Consider the following 15,349-nt stretch of genomic DNA (forward strand, 5'->3'; position numbering starts at 1 on the left):
ATATTATGTGGTGCTGCATTCCCTCACCATCACCATTGCCATGGCCTTTGCTTCAGGAGATGTGATGGACCCACCCTTGGAAGAGATCAGTGGTCCAGCAGCTGTGTAGATATGCAGAACATTCCATCCAACATGTCGCCTGAAGATAATGAGATTAGAAACTCACTACAGCATTGTAACAAGATGACACCAACACTTGGCTGATGGCCTGAGAAGATTTTATCATTTGAATATACCAGAAAGTCCACAATCACATATAGTTCTTAATTGATTCATGCAAATAACAGAACTATCTCTTGAACAAGCTGTAGCTAATCCTTTCCATCATTATCTTGCTGCATCATCACTGAGAGATGGTGTTGATTAACCATTCAAATGAGGAAAATATCATGGTAAGTTATAGTAGAGTTTAAAATAAAAGCAGAAAGTCTTCAACATATGAATTATTGTTAAAGTATTGTTAAAGTATTCATTCATTTCCTGAAAGGTGACGGAACTGGGTTTATGATGATGGCCAGTTCCAAGAGTTACTGATGAACATTTTAATAAAATTGACACCTTTAGGTAAGATTCATTAAACATCAAAAGTATATGTAAAACTCATGTTAAGTAGTACACTGTATTTGGAAATTATTGATGATGTGTCATTATAACCTGACTTATCTGTAAGTTAAGCGGTGGTTATTTTTTTATTTAATTAGATTTTAATGGTTGAAATGTAAATTTTTCTGTTGTGTCCATTTACATGATTTGTTATTTAATAACAAATTTATTGTTTCAGGATTAGTCTTGTTGAATTTTTTAAATGACGCATTCACCATTGTGTATTATTGGTTATAATTTTCACAATTGCAATTTCAACTTTTAAGTCGTTTGCACGTGATTAAAATGCAACCGATTTTAAACAGTAAAATTAATCATTCCATATGTAAAAAGCACACACATTTTACACCACTTCTATGAAACAATCTGTAGTGATAATTGACAATATTGCTTATGTGCCCATAGCTGATGTAAACATTAGTAGGAAAGTAAATCTTGTAGAACTGGATAACTGGGAAAGTGGGAATGCTTTATTTTTCTATTTGTTTTATGGTATGTTCTTGTAATGAGGTATTGTATGCTGATGCTTTATACAGGTGAACGACTGCTGTGTTTTCAGTATGTCAGTATTTTTTCTCAGTTGTCAATCCAGACTGCGCAGGGCAGCCACGCGGTCTGAGGTGTCTTGTCACGGTCCACACGGCTCACGCCATCGGAGGTTCAAGTCCTTCCTTGGCCATGTGCGTGTGTGTTTTGTCCACAGTGTAAGTTAGTTTAAGTAGTATGTAAGTCTAGGGACCGATGACCTAAGCAGTTTGGTCCCATAAGATCTTACCATAAATTTACAAATTTTTTATGAATCCAGATTATTTCATGGAAGTGTTATGAAATGGCGTAAGCTTTTTGTGAAATGTTTAACTTCAGTGTTTTGTTATTGGGTATAACTTAACTATTTTAAAATGAATTAAAAGTCAAAATTGCAATTGTGGGAAGTATATTGTCTAGTACAGTTGCTGGTGAAAGTGATTGTCATTTAAATTATAGTTTAATGTTCTTTTAAGAAACTGTTTCCTCCACTGAAAAAGTTTGTGCATAATACATGTTATGAAGTATCATGGTTTTTTCTCACAATATAGTTCTCCTTCAGAGTTTGTTTTCTGCTTTTTCTTGATGTTGTAGATAGACTTCGATAATCGAGATCATGATGGTCAAATGCTTTTGTCACTGGATGCTGATGCTGTCAGATTATCATGCAAGGGCGATGTGGAATATATAGGTGAGTCAAGATTTAAACTTCCATAATTCATAGTTTTGAAAGTACGCAGTGCCTTTTTTTTTTTCCCCTCTTAACAATGATAGGTTTGAGAGAGCAGAAGAGTCTCCATTACTTCATCACACCTTTGATTATTTCGGTTTTTACACTTCATGCGTTACTTCACTTTCCAGTAAGCTCCTATTGTTACTATGCTTTTGGATAACAGTGTGCCTGTTTTATTAACCTTAGAATTAAGAAAAGCAAAGAATTAATAACTTTATTCACAAGAAAATTCTTAAGACAAATCTGGTGATTGTTTGGAAGGTATTGACATGTCCAACAATAATTGTTACCCAAACTTATTACGTATGTGTACTGTCAAGATGGTGTTTGTGAGCATTTCAAAAGGCACAGGCTGCATGTAGATAAATTCACATTCTGTAGTAAACAGAAAACAACGAAGAAGAATATTATGTTCTACTGCAGCCTTGAATGTGATCCTTACTGACATTTTGTCTAAATTATTGTGCATTTATCTTTTACAAACAAGGAAAAGAATATTGTTTGATCTAAGAAATTACAGCCTCTGTAGAGACTGACAACAGAACATTTGGAGAAATGTGGTAGAAGCGGAAATGTTACATGTTAGAAAATGACTTTTGTTTATCCCTGATGTATTAGAAAACCTTCAATTAAGTTTGAAACAGGTATGAAGTTTGTACACTTGATTTCTGCTCATGAAATCAAACCCTGGTTTCTTGCATAGGATGGTAGAAGGGCAGTGGCTGTGGTAAAAATGAACAGCTATGTTTTTATGGTAACATCCTGTAGTTGTATGGTAAGGACAAGAAGGCAGACATAAAGGGATGATTATGGAAGAATTTGGATTGTGCGTCCATCTGATTTACTTTCTGGAAAAAGTGTCATGTGACTGTATTTAGTATAGGTTAAGTGTACAATAATGATCACATCAATGACAAGAAAAAATCAGAGAACCAGAAAGAAATCATATAGCTCTGAGCTCGCTTAGTCCTGGTATAGAATATAGGAGCCAGGCACTATGTGAGCACCTTATAAAATAGTAAATTCAATGATAAAGAAAATCGTTATGTCAAGAGCATACAGAGCACATAGCAATTGATGTCAAGTCGTAACCACCCATCTTACAAACTTCAAGAAATAAAGTTTATTTTGGGGGAGAAGGGGGGGGGGGGCATAGTAGTGTAAATACACTAATTCATTATAAAGTGAGATTGCTACGTAATATTTTGATTATATGAGGGCATGCTGAAAAGTAATCCATCCAAATTATGTATGTAAAAACTTAGATTTTTAAATAAAACGAACATTACCAACATTCCGCATCTTTATTTTAAACGCCTACATATTTATTTCTCAATACAGTCACGCTGGAGATGTATACATTTCTCCCAGTGAGAAACCACTTAGTTGATACCATTACTGTTGAATGTTTGTCTATGTTGGTGGAGTCACAACCTCACCTCTAATTGCACTGCTCCATCACTATTGAAAGTGAAGTGTTATTTAAGTTTTGGAAACAGCTGAAAATAGGATGGGCCAAGTCAAGACTGTATGAAGGGTGATGAATAATAGTGAATACAACAGTATTACCCCCAGGGGGGCTCACCGCTCTTCAGCAGACTTGTGCTTGGCTACCACGGGGCCCCAGCCATTGCAGCATCTTTTCCCTTCCATGCTGCATGTCTATCCTCTTGCAGTTCTTCCTCCCCTCCCTTGGGGAAAATGTTTGGACAATTTTTGTAAATGTATTCTGCATTTCCGGTAGTCAGTATCAGAATACTTTCTACTGTTTTTCATTCCTTCTTTATTTCTTATTCACCTTCTCCTATCCTTCCTCCACTTTGGCATCCTCTTTCTCTTCTTCCTCCCTGTGCACTCCTGAAGGTCGGCCCATACATGTGATGCATAACAGGTGATGGGGTATCACATAGTTCCCAGCCCCATGTCAACAGGTGGTGTTCACACGCACCCCCTGGTACAGGCGAGGCCCAGGGAGGAGTGATTACCTGAGCTGCTACCTTCCCAAATTGCTAATTGGTACCTCTGTCATGTGTTTGGGAGTTGTGACCTGATGTGTGAACAATCACCTAAAGCAAGTGAGCCCCTTTCTGAAGGGGGACCCCAGTTAGGAGTGCACCGTCAGAGACGCTGACAATCGTGAGGGATTTTCTCACAATGTGCCAGTCATCTTCACAGTCAGTAGCTATGAAACATAAATGGAATGAGGCTAACATTTCAAAGACCCTTGCTGCTGCACCAAGGTTCCTCGTGGTTTCAAGTACTGAAGACAGTCAGTCCTATGCTATGGTAAATCCGTTTATTATTCAGAAAGGTGTTGATGCAATTGCTGGCTCTGTGAAATCCTGCTTTCTTTCATGCAATGGCACTGTGCTTTTGGAGATTACTTCTGATTCTCAAGCACAACTGTTTGCAGGTTCACTCCTCCGTGGCTGTCCTATTCGTGTCAAGGCCCTTCGAATGCTGAATTCTTCCTGTGGTTTCATTTACAGTAGGCTGCTTGATGGTCTGACTGAGGCAGAAATCCAAACATACCTCTCTGATCAGGGTGTCATTGCCATCCATCGGGTGAAGAAAAAGTACACTACTGGCCATTAAAATTGCTACACCACAAAGATGACATGCTGCAGATGTGAAATTTAACTGACAGGAAGAAGATACTGTGATATGCAAATGATTAGCTTTCCACAGCATTCACACAAGGTTGGCGCCAGTGGCAACACCTACAACGTGCTGACATGAGGAAAGTTTCCAACTTATTTCTCATACACAAACAGCAGCTGACTGGCGTTGCCTGGTGAAATTGATAAAGGTCGGATTGTAGCCTATTGCAATTGCGGTTTATCGGATCGCGACATAGCTGCTTGCGTTGGTCAGATTCCAATGACTGTTAGCAGAATATGGAATCGGTGGGTTCAGGAGGGTAATACGGAACGCCGTGCTGGATCCTAACAGCCTCGTATCACTAGCAATCGAGATGACAGGCATCTTATCCGCATGGCTGTAACGGATCGTGCAGCTACGTCTCGATCCCTGAGTCAACAGATGGGGACGTTTGCAAGACAACAACCATCTGCACGAACAGTTCAACGACGTTTGCAGCAGCATGGACTATCAGCTCGGAGACCATGGATGCGGTTACCCTTGACGCTGCATCAGACAGGAGCGCCTGCGATGGTGTACTCAACGATGAACCTGGGTGCACGAATGGCAAAACATTATTTTTTCGCATGAATCCAGGTTCTGTTTATAGCACCATGATGGTCGCGTCCGTGTTTGGCGACATCACGGTGAATGCACATTGGAAGCGTGTATTCGTCATCGCCATACTGGCATATCACCCGGCGTGATGGTATGGGGTGCCATTGGTTACACGTCTCGGCCACCTCTTGTTCGCGTTGGCAGCACTTTGAACAGTGGATGTTACATTTCAGATGTGTTATGACCCGTCACTCTACCCTTCATTAGATCCCTGTGAAACCCTACATTTCAGCAGGATAATGCACGACTGCATGTTGCAGGTCCTGAATGGGCCTTTCTGGATACAGAAAATGTTCGACTGCTGCCCTGGCCAGCACATCCTCCAGATCTCTCACCAATTGAAAACGTCTGGTCAATGGTGACCGAGCAACTGGCTTGTCACAATACGCCAGTCACTACTCTTGAGGAACTGTGGTATCGTGTTGAAGCTGCATGGGCAGCTGTACCTGTACTCGCCATCCAAGCTCTGTTTGACTCAATGCCCAGGCATATCAAGGCCGTTATTACGGCCAGAGGTGGTTGTTCTGGGTACTGATTTCTCAGGATCTATGCACCCAAATTGTGGAAAATGTAATCACTTGTCAGTTCTAGTATAATATATTTGTCCAATGAATACCGGTGTATCATCTGCATTTCTTCTTGGTGTAGCAATTGTAATGGCCAGTAGTGTAGATGGCTCCTTAGCAACCACACAGTCTCTCTTTCTCACTTGTGATAGAGTGGTTCTTCCATCAAAGATTAAAGTAGGTTATGAAGTTATCACAGTCCAACCATATATTCCATCCCAATGCACTGCTACCAGTGTCATTGTTACAACCACACTGTCGAGTCCTGTCGACACCCAGCCAAATGTGTAACCCTGTGGTAGGGATGCTCACAAGGGCAGTAGTCCGCCTCCTTCTCTGTGCTGAATCAACTGCAATGGTGACCATGCCACCTCCTCCCACAATTGTCCCATGTGTCTCAATCATGAGGTTGTCCAGGAGATCCGGGTGAAAGAAAAAGTGCCTTACCCTGTCACTCGCAAGTTGTTTGCCAGTCGGAAGCTGTACATTCTACCATTTGGCACATACAGTACTGTTCTTGCTACATCTCACTCCATGAAGGACAGGACCACGCAGACATGCGACCCCAAATCCAGCACTGCAGTTGTGAAATTGCCCAGTGTCATGGTAGCATCACCGTCTCCTCCTCCAGCTGTGCAACAAGCCACCAGACTTTCGCCTTAAGGGGCAATATCACCAGCTACACAATTGGCAGGCGGGAAAAGATAGTATGTCCCTCCAGCCAACCAACATCAGAGTCTTCCTATGTGAACCAAAAAGGCTTGAAGAAGTCAAATGAAGGCAAATGGTCATCCCCTTTTCCAACTTGGAGATCCTTTTTGATGCTGTCGCCACATGATACCCTCACCTGTCCGACCTTTGTGTCACCGGTGCACACCACCAACTGCTTTTCAGCCTGGACTTTGCAGGCCAATAGCTGATGAATGCCGACGCTTCTGTAGACCTCACGGAGCAGGATCCTCCTGCCTCTGTGCCCTCTAGCAGCGAGTCTTCAAAGGCTGGCACTTGGCAGCTGCCAAGGTGACAGCCCATCATTTTTTCCTCATCATGACTCTCCTCCAATGGAATGTTTGCAGCCATTGATCCAACAAAGAGGATTTACAGCTGCTCTTACAATTGCAGCATCCACTTGTTCTCTGCCTTCAGGAAACAAAATAGTTTCCTTATGACTGCTTTGAGCTCTTGCATCTCTTCCCGGTTCATTTTGAGATCCTCCCCCTCGAGGATGGAATTCCATCTGCTCATACGGGATGATGTTCATGCTCAACCCACCTCCCTGACTACCCACCTTCAAGCTGTTGCAATTTTCCTTTTCCTTCCTCACTTGACCTTTTCCCTTTGTAGTCTTTACATCCCTCTGTCATTCAGTGTAAGCAGGGCAGACTTCCTCCAAGTTATTGGGCAGCTACCTCACGCCTTTCTACTACTTGGTGACTTTAATGCTCACCATCCCCTTTGGGGTTCTCCCAGAACCTGTCTGGCTGACCTCAATCACCTTGACCACATTCACCTTGACCTCATCTGCCTTAACATGGGAGCTCCCACATTCTTTTCAGACTGCACTCACGCCTTTCCCCATTTGAACCTATCCTTCTACACTGCCTAGGTTGCCCATAGCATCAAGTGGTCCAGTCTCTCTGACACATACCCAAGTGACCATTTCCCATGTGCTCTCCATTTTCTGACTCCTACTCCACATACGTGCATACTCAAATGGCAGCTTTCTAAGGCCGACTGCCAGAGGCTTTACTCCTCTCTGGCATCCTTCGATGAACATCATTTCTCTAGTTGTGATGACCAGGTAGAATATCTTACGAACTGTATCATTACCACCAGAGAATGTTTCATTCGTCACACTACTCCTTTACCACGCCATGCCCCGGTCCCATAGTCAACTGAGGTTTTGCCATGGTGCAATTTGCACGCGGAGACACACTCTCCACTTTCTTACCTGTCATCCTTCAATGGCAAACTGCATTCATCATAAACAGTTGCGTACGCAGTCTCATCGCATTCTTTGGGATAGCAAAGAAGCTAGCTGTATTTTATTCACTAGTTCTTTTAACAGTTCCACTCCTTCTTCCGTTGTGTGGGCCAACTTGCGACAGCTCTCTGGTATGAAGATCCATTCCCCAATTTCCTGCCTGACAGTAGCGTATGATGTCATTGTGGACCCTATTGCTATCTCCAACACCTTGGGCTGCCATTTTGCGGAGATTTTGAGCTCCTCCCACTATCGCCCTGCCTTCCTCCATCGGAAGTGAGTGCAGGAGGCTCTGGTGATACATTTATCTTCTCAGAATAATGAGTGTGACAAGGCCATCTACACTATGAGGGAGCTAGACCATGCTCTCACTTCATTCCGATCCTCTGCCCCAGGGCCAGCCACTGTTCATATTCAGATGTTGCAGCACATTGCAGGCAAGCATGTTTTGCTAAATATCTACAACCGCATTTGGGCAGAGGGCTTATTTCCCAGATTTAGGCCACTGTTATACTCATACGTAAGCCAGGTAAGGACAAAAACCTTTTTAGCTATTGCCCCATTTCTCACCAGCTGTGTTTGCAAGGTGATGGAATGTATGATTCGTGCCTGGCTGGTACGGTGGCTCAAGCCTTGTAATTTACTGACCACAGCACAGTGAGGATTTCAAGCACCCCATTTTGCAGTTAACCATCTCATCACTTTGTCCACCCGTGTCATGAATGATTTTCTGTGGAAATCCCAGACTGTAGCTGTTTTTCTCAATTTGGAGAAAGCCTATGACACCTGCTGGAGGACTGGTATCCTCCGTACACTCTGTGTGTGGCTTCCATGGCCGCCTGCCCCATTTTCTTCAGGAATTTTTAAAAGACCAAGTTTTCAAGTTACATGTGGGTTCTGCCTTGTCAGACACTTTTCTCTAGGAAAGCGGTGTGCCTCATGGTTGCGTCCTGAGCGTCATCCTCTTTGGTATCGTCATTAACCTTATAATGGCCTATCTCCTGCCTGGCATATCCGGCTGCCTTTTCGTTGACGATTCCATGGACTTGTCTCCTTGAGCGGCATCTTCGGCGATGTCTCGATCATCTTTACTCATGGTGCATTGACAATGGCTTTTGTTTTTTCAGTGAAAAAACCGTTTGTATGAATTTCTGGCAGTGCAATTAGTCTCTTGCACCGTGTTTACATTTGGGCCTGTTGCTCTTCAATTCCTTAAAGCTATGAATTTCCTGGGGTTCATGCTTGATAGGAAGCTTTCTTGGTCCTCCCATGTGTCTTATGTGGCTGCCTGCTATACAGTGTCCTCAGTGATTCTTCCCGGGGAGCGGATAGGACCACCCTCCTCTTTTTGTATCTGTCCCTTGTCCATTCAAAACTAGACTGGTTGTTTCGTTCACACATCTGTCCCTCTTATGCTGTCTCAATATTATCCACCATCATGGCATCCATTTGGCCATTGGTTCCTTTTACACTAGCCCAATTGAGAGTCCGTTCACAGAAGCTGCCGAACTACCGCTATCCTACCACTGTGACTTTCTCCTCAGAAGATGCCGTTTGTCATGCGTGGGTGCCCATCTTATGCTGCCTCCTTCAATGACTCCTTTGATCGCTAGTACAGGGCGTGTTCTTCTTCTGTTACCTTCTGGAGTTCGCTTTCAGCTCTTGCTCCAGCTGCTTAACTTCAAGCAACCTGCAACTTTCCCGATCGGTGTGAACCCATCACCACCTTCGCTTCGTTTGGCGGCCTGTGTTCGGCTTGACCTTCATTCGCTTCCTAAGAACACTACTCCAGCCTCGCTCTATCGCCTTCAGTTTCACGACATTCGCGTGGAACTTTGCTACAGTACCTTTGTGTACATTGGCGGCTCTCGGACTGACCGTGGCGGCAGGTGTGCCTTCATCGTTGGCACTGATGTTTTTCGATGTTGACTTCCACAACACTGCTCAGTATTTACAGCAGAGCTCTGAGCCCCTTATCATGCCATGCGGTACATCCAGTGACACAGGCTTTTCAATTGCATCATCTACTCAACTCTCTTAGTGCCCTTCAAAGCCTCTGTGTGCTGTACACCACCCATCCCTTAGTGCAACAGGTCCAGGAAAGCTGTCACTTTTCTCTCTTGATGGAGCCACTGATGTTTATGTGGGTTCCTGGTCATGTTGCTCTGACAGGGAAAGAGGCTGCTGATGTTGCTGCCATGGCTGCAGTCCTCGTACCTCAACCCACTAGTTCTTAAATTCCCTCCGATGATCTCTGTATTGCTGTGTGTCAGCAGGTGGTGTCACTTTGTCATCACCACTGGTCCTCCCTTCATGGGAATAAGCTCTGGGCTATTAAACATCTCCCAGCAGCTTGGATGACCTCCTCTTGGCCCTCTCACTGTGAGGAGATAATTTTAACTTGGTTGTATACTGGGCACTGCCTTTTTAGCCATCACCATGTATTATGTGGTGCTCCCCCATCACTTTGTGCACATTACTCTCAACTTGTGACTGTCCGCCATTTCCTGACAAAATGCCCTTCTTTTTAACCACTTAAGTTCTCGTTTGTTTTTTCCTTCTGGCTTACTGGCCATTTTAAAGAATGACGCGCAGTCTGTTGACCGCATTTTACTTTTTATCTATCATAGCAATATGGCGAAGGTGATTAATTTTTTAGTTCTGGACCTCCGTTTCTCTACTGCATATTTTATGGACTTTTCTCCACATCCCTGTTTTTAGTTGTCTTCTCTTCCATCGATTGGGATTGACATATAATTGTTTTTAACTCCTCTCTTTGTCTTTGAAATGAGCGCATATGACCCTAGCTGTTTTTGCGCCCTAAAACAAAACAAAGAAACTAACAGTGTTACAGATGTCGCAGCACTTGTGCATGGTCCGGCATTGTTGTGCTGAAGGAAAGGGTGCTCTATGTCTCTACAAACTCTTTGCATTCGAAACTTGATTACAGCACACTGATTCTCGTGCCCTGGCGTACTTGCATTACAATCACCCTGTTACACAATACGATTTGGTGCCATCTAGTGGAAGATGGCTGAAAATATGTAGACATAAAGAATAAAGATGTAGAATGTTAAAAATTTTTGGTTTATTTAAGAAGTTTTAACAGTTTTCACATAATAAAGTCAGATGCATTACTTTTCAGCACATCTTCATTTGATGGCTTCCAGACATGAAGCAGCATGTAGGTTCAGCACTATTGCTGGACAGCCAGTGGAATGGTACAGATAATAATCTCAGTGGGATACACTTTAATATAAGTGCAGGTTACATCATCTTAATTCCATTATGGTTCTTTGAGTTTTATTTAGTGATGGGATAACCTAGGTGATACTAATGGAAAACTGTACAGCTTGCTTTTGGTGATTAAGGTAAATGTGCCAAGATCACATCCCTACTTACAGTATTGCAAATATTTACTGTTTTTTCTGTGCTGCAGGTCACTGGCTCAAATTTTACCACCCTGACGTATTTTTTATTTAGTATTTATCAGTTCTGGAAGTTTCTCAAAAATTCTTATGTTGGTAACCTCTACTACTATATAAAGACAAGACGACATTTAACCTATTACCAAAAATCCCAAAGTTCTTGAACAATTTACTTCAAATTTTTTACACAGTACTCTGAGAAATATTTAGACAGACATAGACTGTATATTCTTTTAAATAATTTACAGGTTTTCTGTTAAAACCAAGTGTGAGAAAGAAAATGCTGTACTGTGTTGTGAAAATATGTAGTTAAGTTTTCTTTATCACCATCAGTTTTAACTACAGTCGTAGGACATTTAAACCATTAGACAAATTTTTTTCTTCCCTATAATTATATTCTTTACCCTTGTATATAATTTTAAACAAAAACTGTGTATGCGACACTATGCTGTTTCTTCTTCTTCCTTGCAGTCTGTTTTACCAGAAAGCAGGAAAGTTGTATTTACTGACTTATAATTAAAACAATACTGCAGAACCTGAATCACTCATGACTGCATAATCCTACCTGTTCACAGATTAAAACATGATGAAATACTGTCATTGAAGCTTCTATTCTTGCAGCTCGAGCAACTGGAAAAGGGCTCTCTCATACCTCACATACCAGTGATCCCAACTGATTTACCCCACTCACATTAAGTGACGTGAATTCCCATTCAATGTTTTCCTTGCAGTAACAGTAAACAAGGCTCATGGATGTAGAGGGAGGGGGGATAGAGGGGACGAGATAGGAGATGGACAGAGGGAGGGGTGAGGGAGAGAGAAGGGGGAGGTGGAGGAGGAGGAGATTAGGAGGTGATTAGGAGGTATAGCCAATTCCAATACATATTTAGCTGTTGCAAAGCATTTCCGGGTTCACCAGCATTTCTATACTCTGTATAAATAGCTGTAGACTCTATCCAGGAGGTCAGTCCTGTTCTGTTGGTTCATAATAAACTGCCTGAAGAGTTGTACTTCATGGATGACCTGACTTTCAGATTTGGACTTGATGGTGGTTCGGCTGTTACAGTTTGTGGAGATGAAGGGCAATTTGAAACACCTACATCATCATGGCTCGAATTGGACAGCATAAAAGCTGTCACCTACACTGACAAGAACTAGAATGCAAGCAGTACATCATTCCTAAGATACACATATTCAAGAGAAAGATGGATTCCAAAAGAGCAGTAAGTCAGCTGCACATTAGGCATCCATTAGTGTTTTCCAAAGATACTGGCCAGGAGCATGTGAAATGATGTAATGGATTCAGCCAAGTCATCAAATACAACAAATGGGGTGACATGATGTGTGTGGCAAATGTGTGCTTAGATGGCATAGCCCATCAATGATTAGAGAACAATGAAGAAAAGCCCAGTAACTGAGATAAATCCCAGGCTGAACTGAAGAAAACATTTGCCAAAAACCAGCAGAAAATCTGCTTACCAGAGCAACAGTTGAAGAACTGCACTGAACATAATGGGTTAATGACACAGTCGTGCATACAGAATGTTTTAGCCCTTGCCACAGTTTTCTCTAATCCGAATATGACAGAAGCTGACAAAATATCACCCCTGACGAAAGGAATCACAGAAGACATGTACTAATATCTTCTGGTAAAGGATGTCATCGTCATAAAGTTAATCATCAGACGGTGCCAGCATTGTGGGAAAATGCAACAGAAAACATTGGAAGAAACAAGTATGAATGACTCCTGAATATGGTTTGTATGGCAGTTGTGGAAGACCACTATGATCGTGACATTGCTCCTCTCGTATTTCAGGTATTGAGAGAAAAGATACAGCATTTTATGGCAACCAGAACTGTTGACACAAGTGAACAGTAGATAGCAGCCATGAATGTGAATAATGTGTATAATGTGTTCTTATTTTAACAAGAAGTCGCAAAATGACTGCAATATTTTTCTGTTTTCCGGTATCTTATATGTATGTGCAATTAGCTTTAAATTTGAGTGGTGGTCATTATGGACTTGGGTTCAGTAGTGTGTGACATCACAGAGTATTATTAAGGGTGAGTGTCAGAGTGCACGTGGTCTTTTGTTGGTGGTTTTTGTGCATTGGTTGGTCATTGTTGGCGAGTCAAGAGCAAGTGATGCACAACTGATCAGCCTCAAGAGTTTAATTATGTACTTTTCATTGGACTTCAAACAATTTTGTGGGTGATTCTTCTTAAAAAGTTTTGCAACACTGCACACATCTGTTACCAATGTATCTTTACTCTTAATGCTGTCTGCACCTCTTCGTGTCTGGTTCTATCAGTATCCTCCTTCACTATATCCCATATTACCTTTATTTTGTTATCTAACGTGATTATCTTTTTCTCGTAATGCATTTGCTTTGATGTCCCTAATAATATTTTTAATATTTTGCAGTAAGTCTGGTAATAAGTTGTAGCATTAACATCAGAGCCGTTTGAATAACAGATAGTTTCCTTTGTGTTTGACACAATATGTGTGTTCCTTGAGTAATACAGGACTTCCTTATATACATTGGTCTAATCTGGGTTAGTGTTGGGGCAAAACAGTGTTCAAATAATGTAAGGACTTTGTTAATATAAGCGTCACACATTTCATTCATATTGTGAACACTGTATATTTCACACCAGTTCATGTTTCTGAGGAGTGTCCTAAAATAATAAATTTTTGGGTTACTGACTACTGTCTAATTCATATGTAGTAGATTTTGTGTCCTGCTCATTATTAAGATTTAAAAAAAGGAACTGCGTGTTTCTGTCCGAGGCCACTGACTATTAGTTTTGCAGTAAATTTTGTTCATTGGGCATTTCAAAAAAGATCTTAATCAGGAGCTGTTTGTGAGGGACTAGCAACCCTAGTTCGGAAATTTACTGTAGGAGCTACAGTGAATGGTAGTATAACTGACTAATAAATTCTTATTGGAAGAGTTTTTAAGAAAATCTGCATTACAATCACCAGTACCAAATATTTCTTTGTTTTCGGCTGTTAAATGGGCCAGTGGAGCTTCAAGGTGATTTATGAACAGGTTAAAGTTACCTAGAGATGCATGGTATACACTTGCTATTATGAAGGATGTATTAAGAAATTCTGCTTCTGTCATACATTCTTCTATGTGCTGCACTAAACAAAATTTAGGGAGTGTCCATGATGATTCCTGATGAATGTGGCAACTTCTTCTTTCGCAATTTTTACTCTACGAAGGTGAGATGCTAACCTAAATCCTGTACCCCTTAACACATATAGAGACAGAGGCAGATTATGTCAACTGAGTAATTACGAAGCTCATCAATGCAAGTAAGTACTTCATTAATTTTACTTCGTAGTGCTTTAATATTTTCTTGCAATAAACTTAATTTCATTCACTTTGACTGAGATAAAACTGGGTGGAAATAAATTTCTGCTGATTGCTGAAACATTTTAAGCAACAGTGTTTTGTGCTGATGCGATAGGCCAACATTTTGTTGTTTGGTTTCTTTCTCGAACTGGAGGGTTGTTGCAATCCTAATCTCTCTCAAAATTTGGTTTCTTTCTGTCTTTCGGGTGGTGAAGCGGTATGTGTGTGTGCGTGTGTGTGTGTGTGTGTGTGTGTGTGTGTGTGTGTGTGTGTGTGTGTGTGTGTGTGTGTGACAAAAGGCTGTGGCTGATAGCTATATGTGAGTGTCTCTTAATTGTGCCTGTCTGCAACTTGATGTGTCTTCTTTATGGTAAGTAGCAATCTGTCTTTTCCTACACTGTTATTACAGTCTGATTTCATTTGCACAGGGAGACAAAAACAAGTGGTCTTAACCCATTATTGCCTGCACCAAATCTGAGTTCATCGTGCATTTCACTCCATACGATTCTAGTTAAGCCAACAAGTACACTTAACTAGTTCCTTAGTATACACAATTTCTGAAGGACTTAATGACCTGGATATACTGTGTTGTCTGACCTCCAATGCTTTGCATTGGAATATTAGCTGTGATTTAGTTTCATCCCCCCCCCCCCCTTACCTTCTCTATACCCATCATGTTTAGGTGTTTCTTAATGATCCCATGGACAGCCATTAGTCTTACCATGAGTTTAATCCCTCCTGTTCAAGTCCAGGATTACAGAACTTGTCTAAGAACATGGCTCTGACATTGTTAGCTTGACATGATTTTTGTTTTGGGTCCTAGTGCAATATTCTACATGGTCCCTCCTGATCCAGCATGTAGTTTTGGTTTTACCATTGCCTTGGTGATG

General features: G+C 41.6%; 1 protein-coding gene across 2 annotated transcripts in view; it reads left to right on the forward strand.

Annotated features, from left to right (window-relative positions):
• The window catches only part of LOC126184831 (mucolipin-3-like), a 204,962-nt gene that overhangs the window by 113,173 nt on the left and 76,440 nt on the right, over positions 1-15,349 (forward strand). For both annotated transcript variants that reach the window (XM_049927420.1, XM_049927419.1), the window contains one exon: positions 1,723-1,819. In XM_049927420.1, the coding sequence (XP_049783377.1) occupies positions 1,723-1,819 (97 nt within the window). The remainder of the gene's footprint in view (positions 1-1,722; positions 1,820-15,349) is intronic.

This window comes from Schistocerca cancellata, chromosome 4 (genome assembly GCF_023864275.1).
Source record: "Schistocerca cancellata isolate TAMUIC-IGC-003103 chromosome 4, iqSchCanc2.1, whole genome shotgun sequence".
Classification (NCBI taxonomy): Eukaryota; Metazoa; Arthropoda; class Insecta; order Orthoptera; family Acrididae; genus Schistocerca; species Schistocerca cancellata.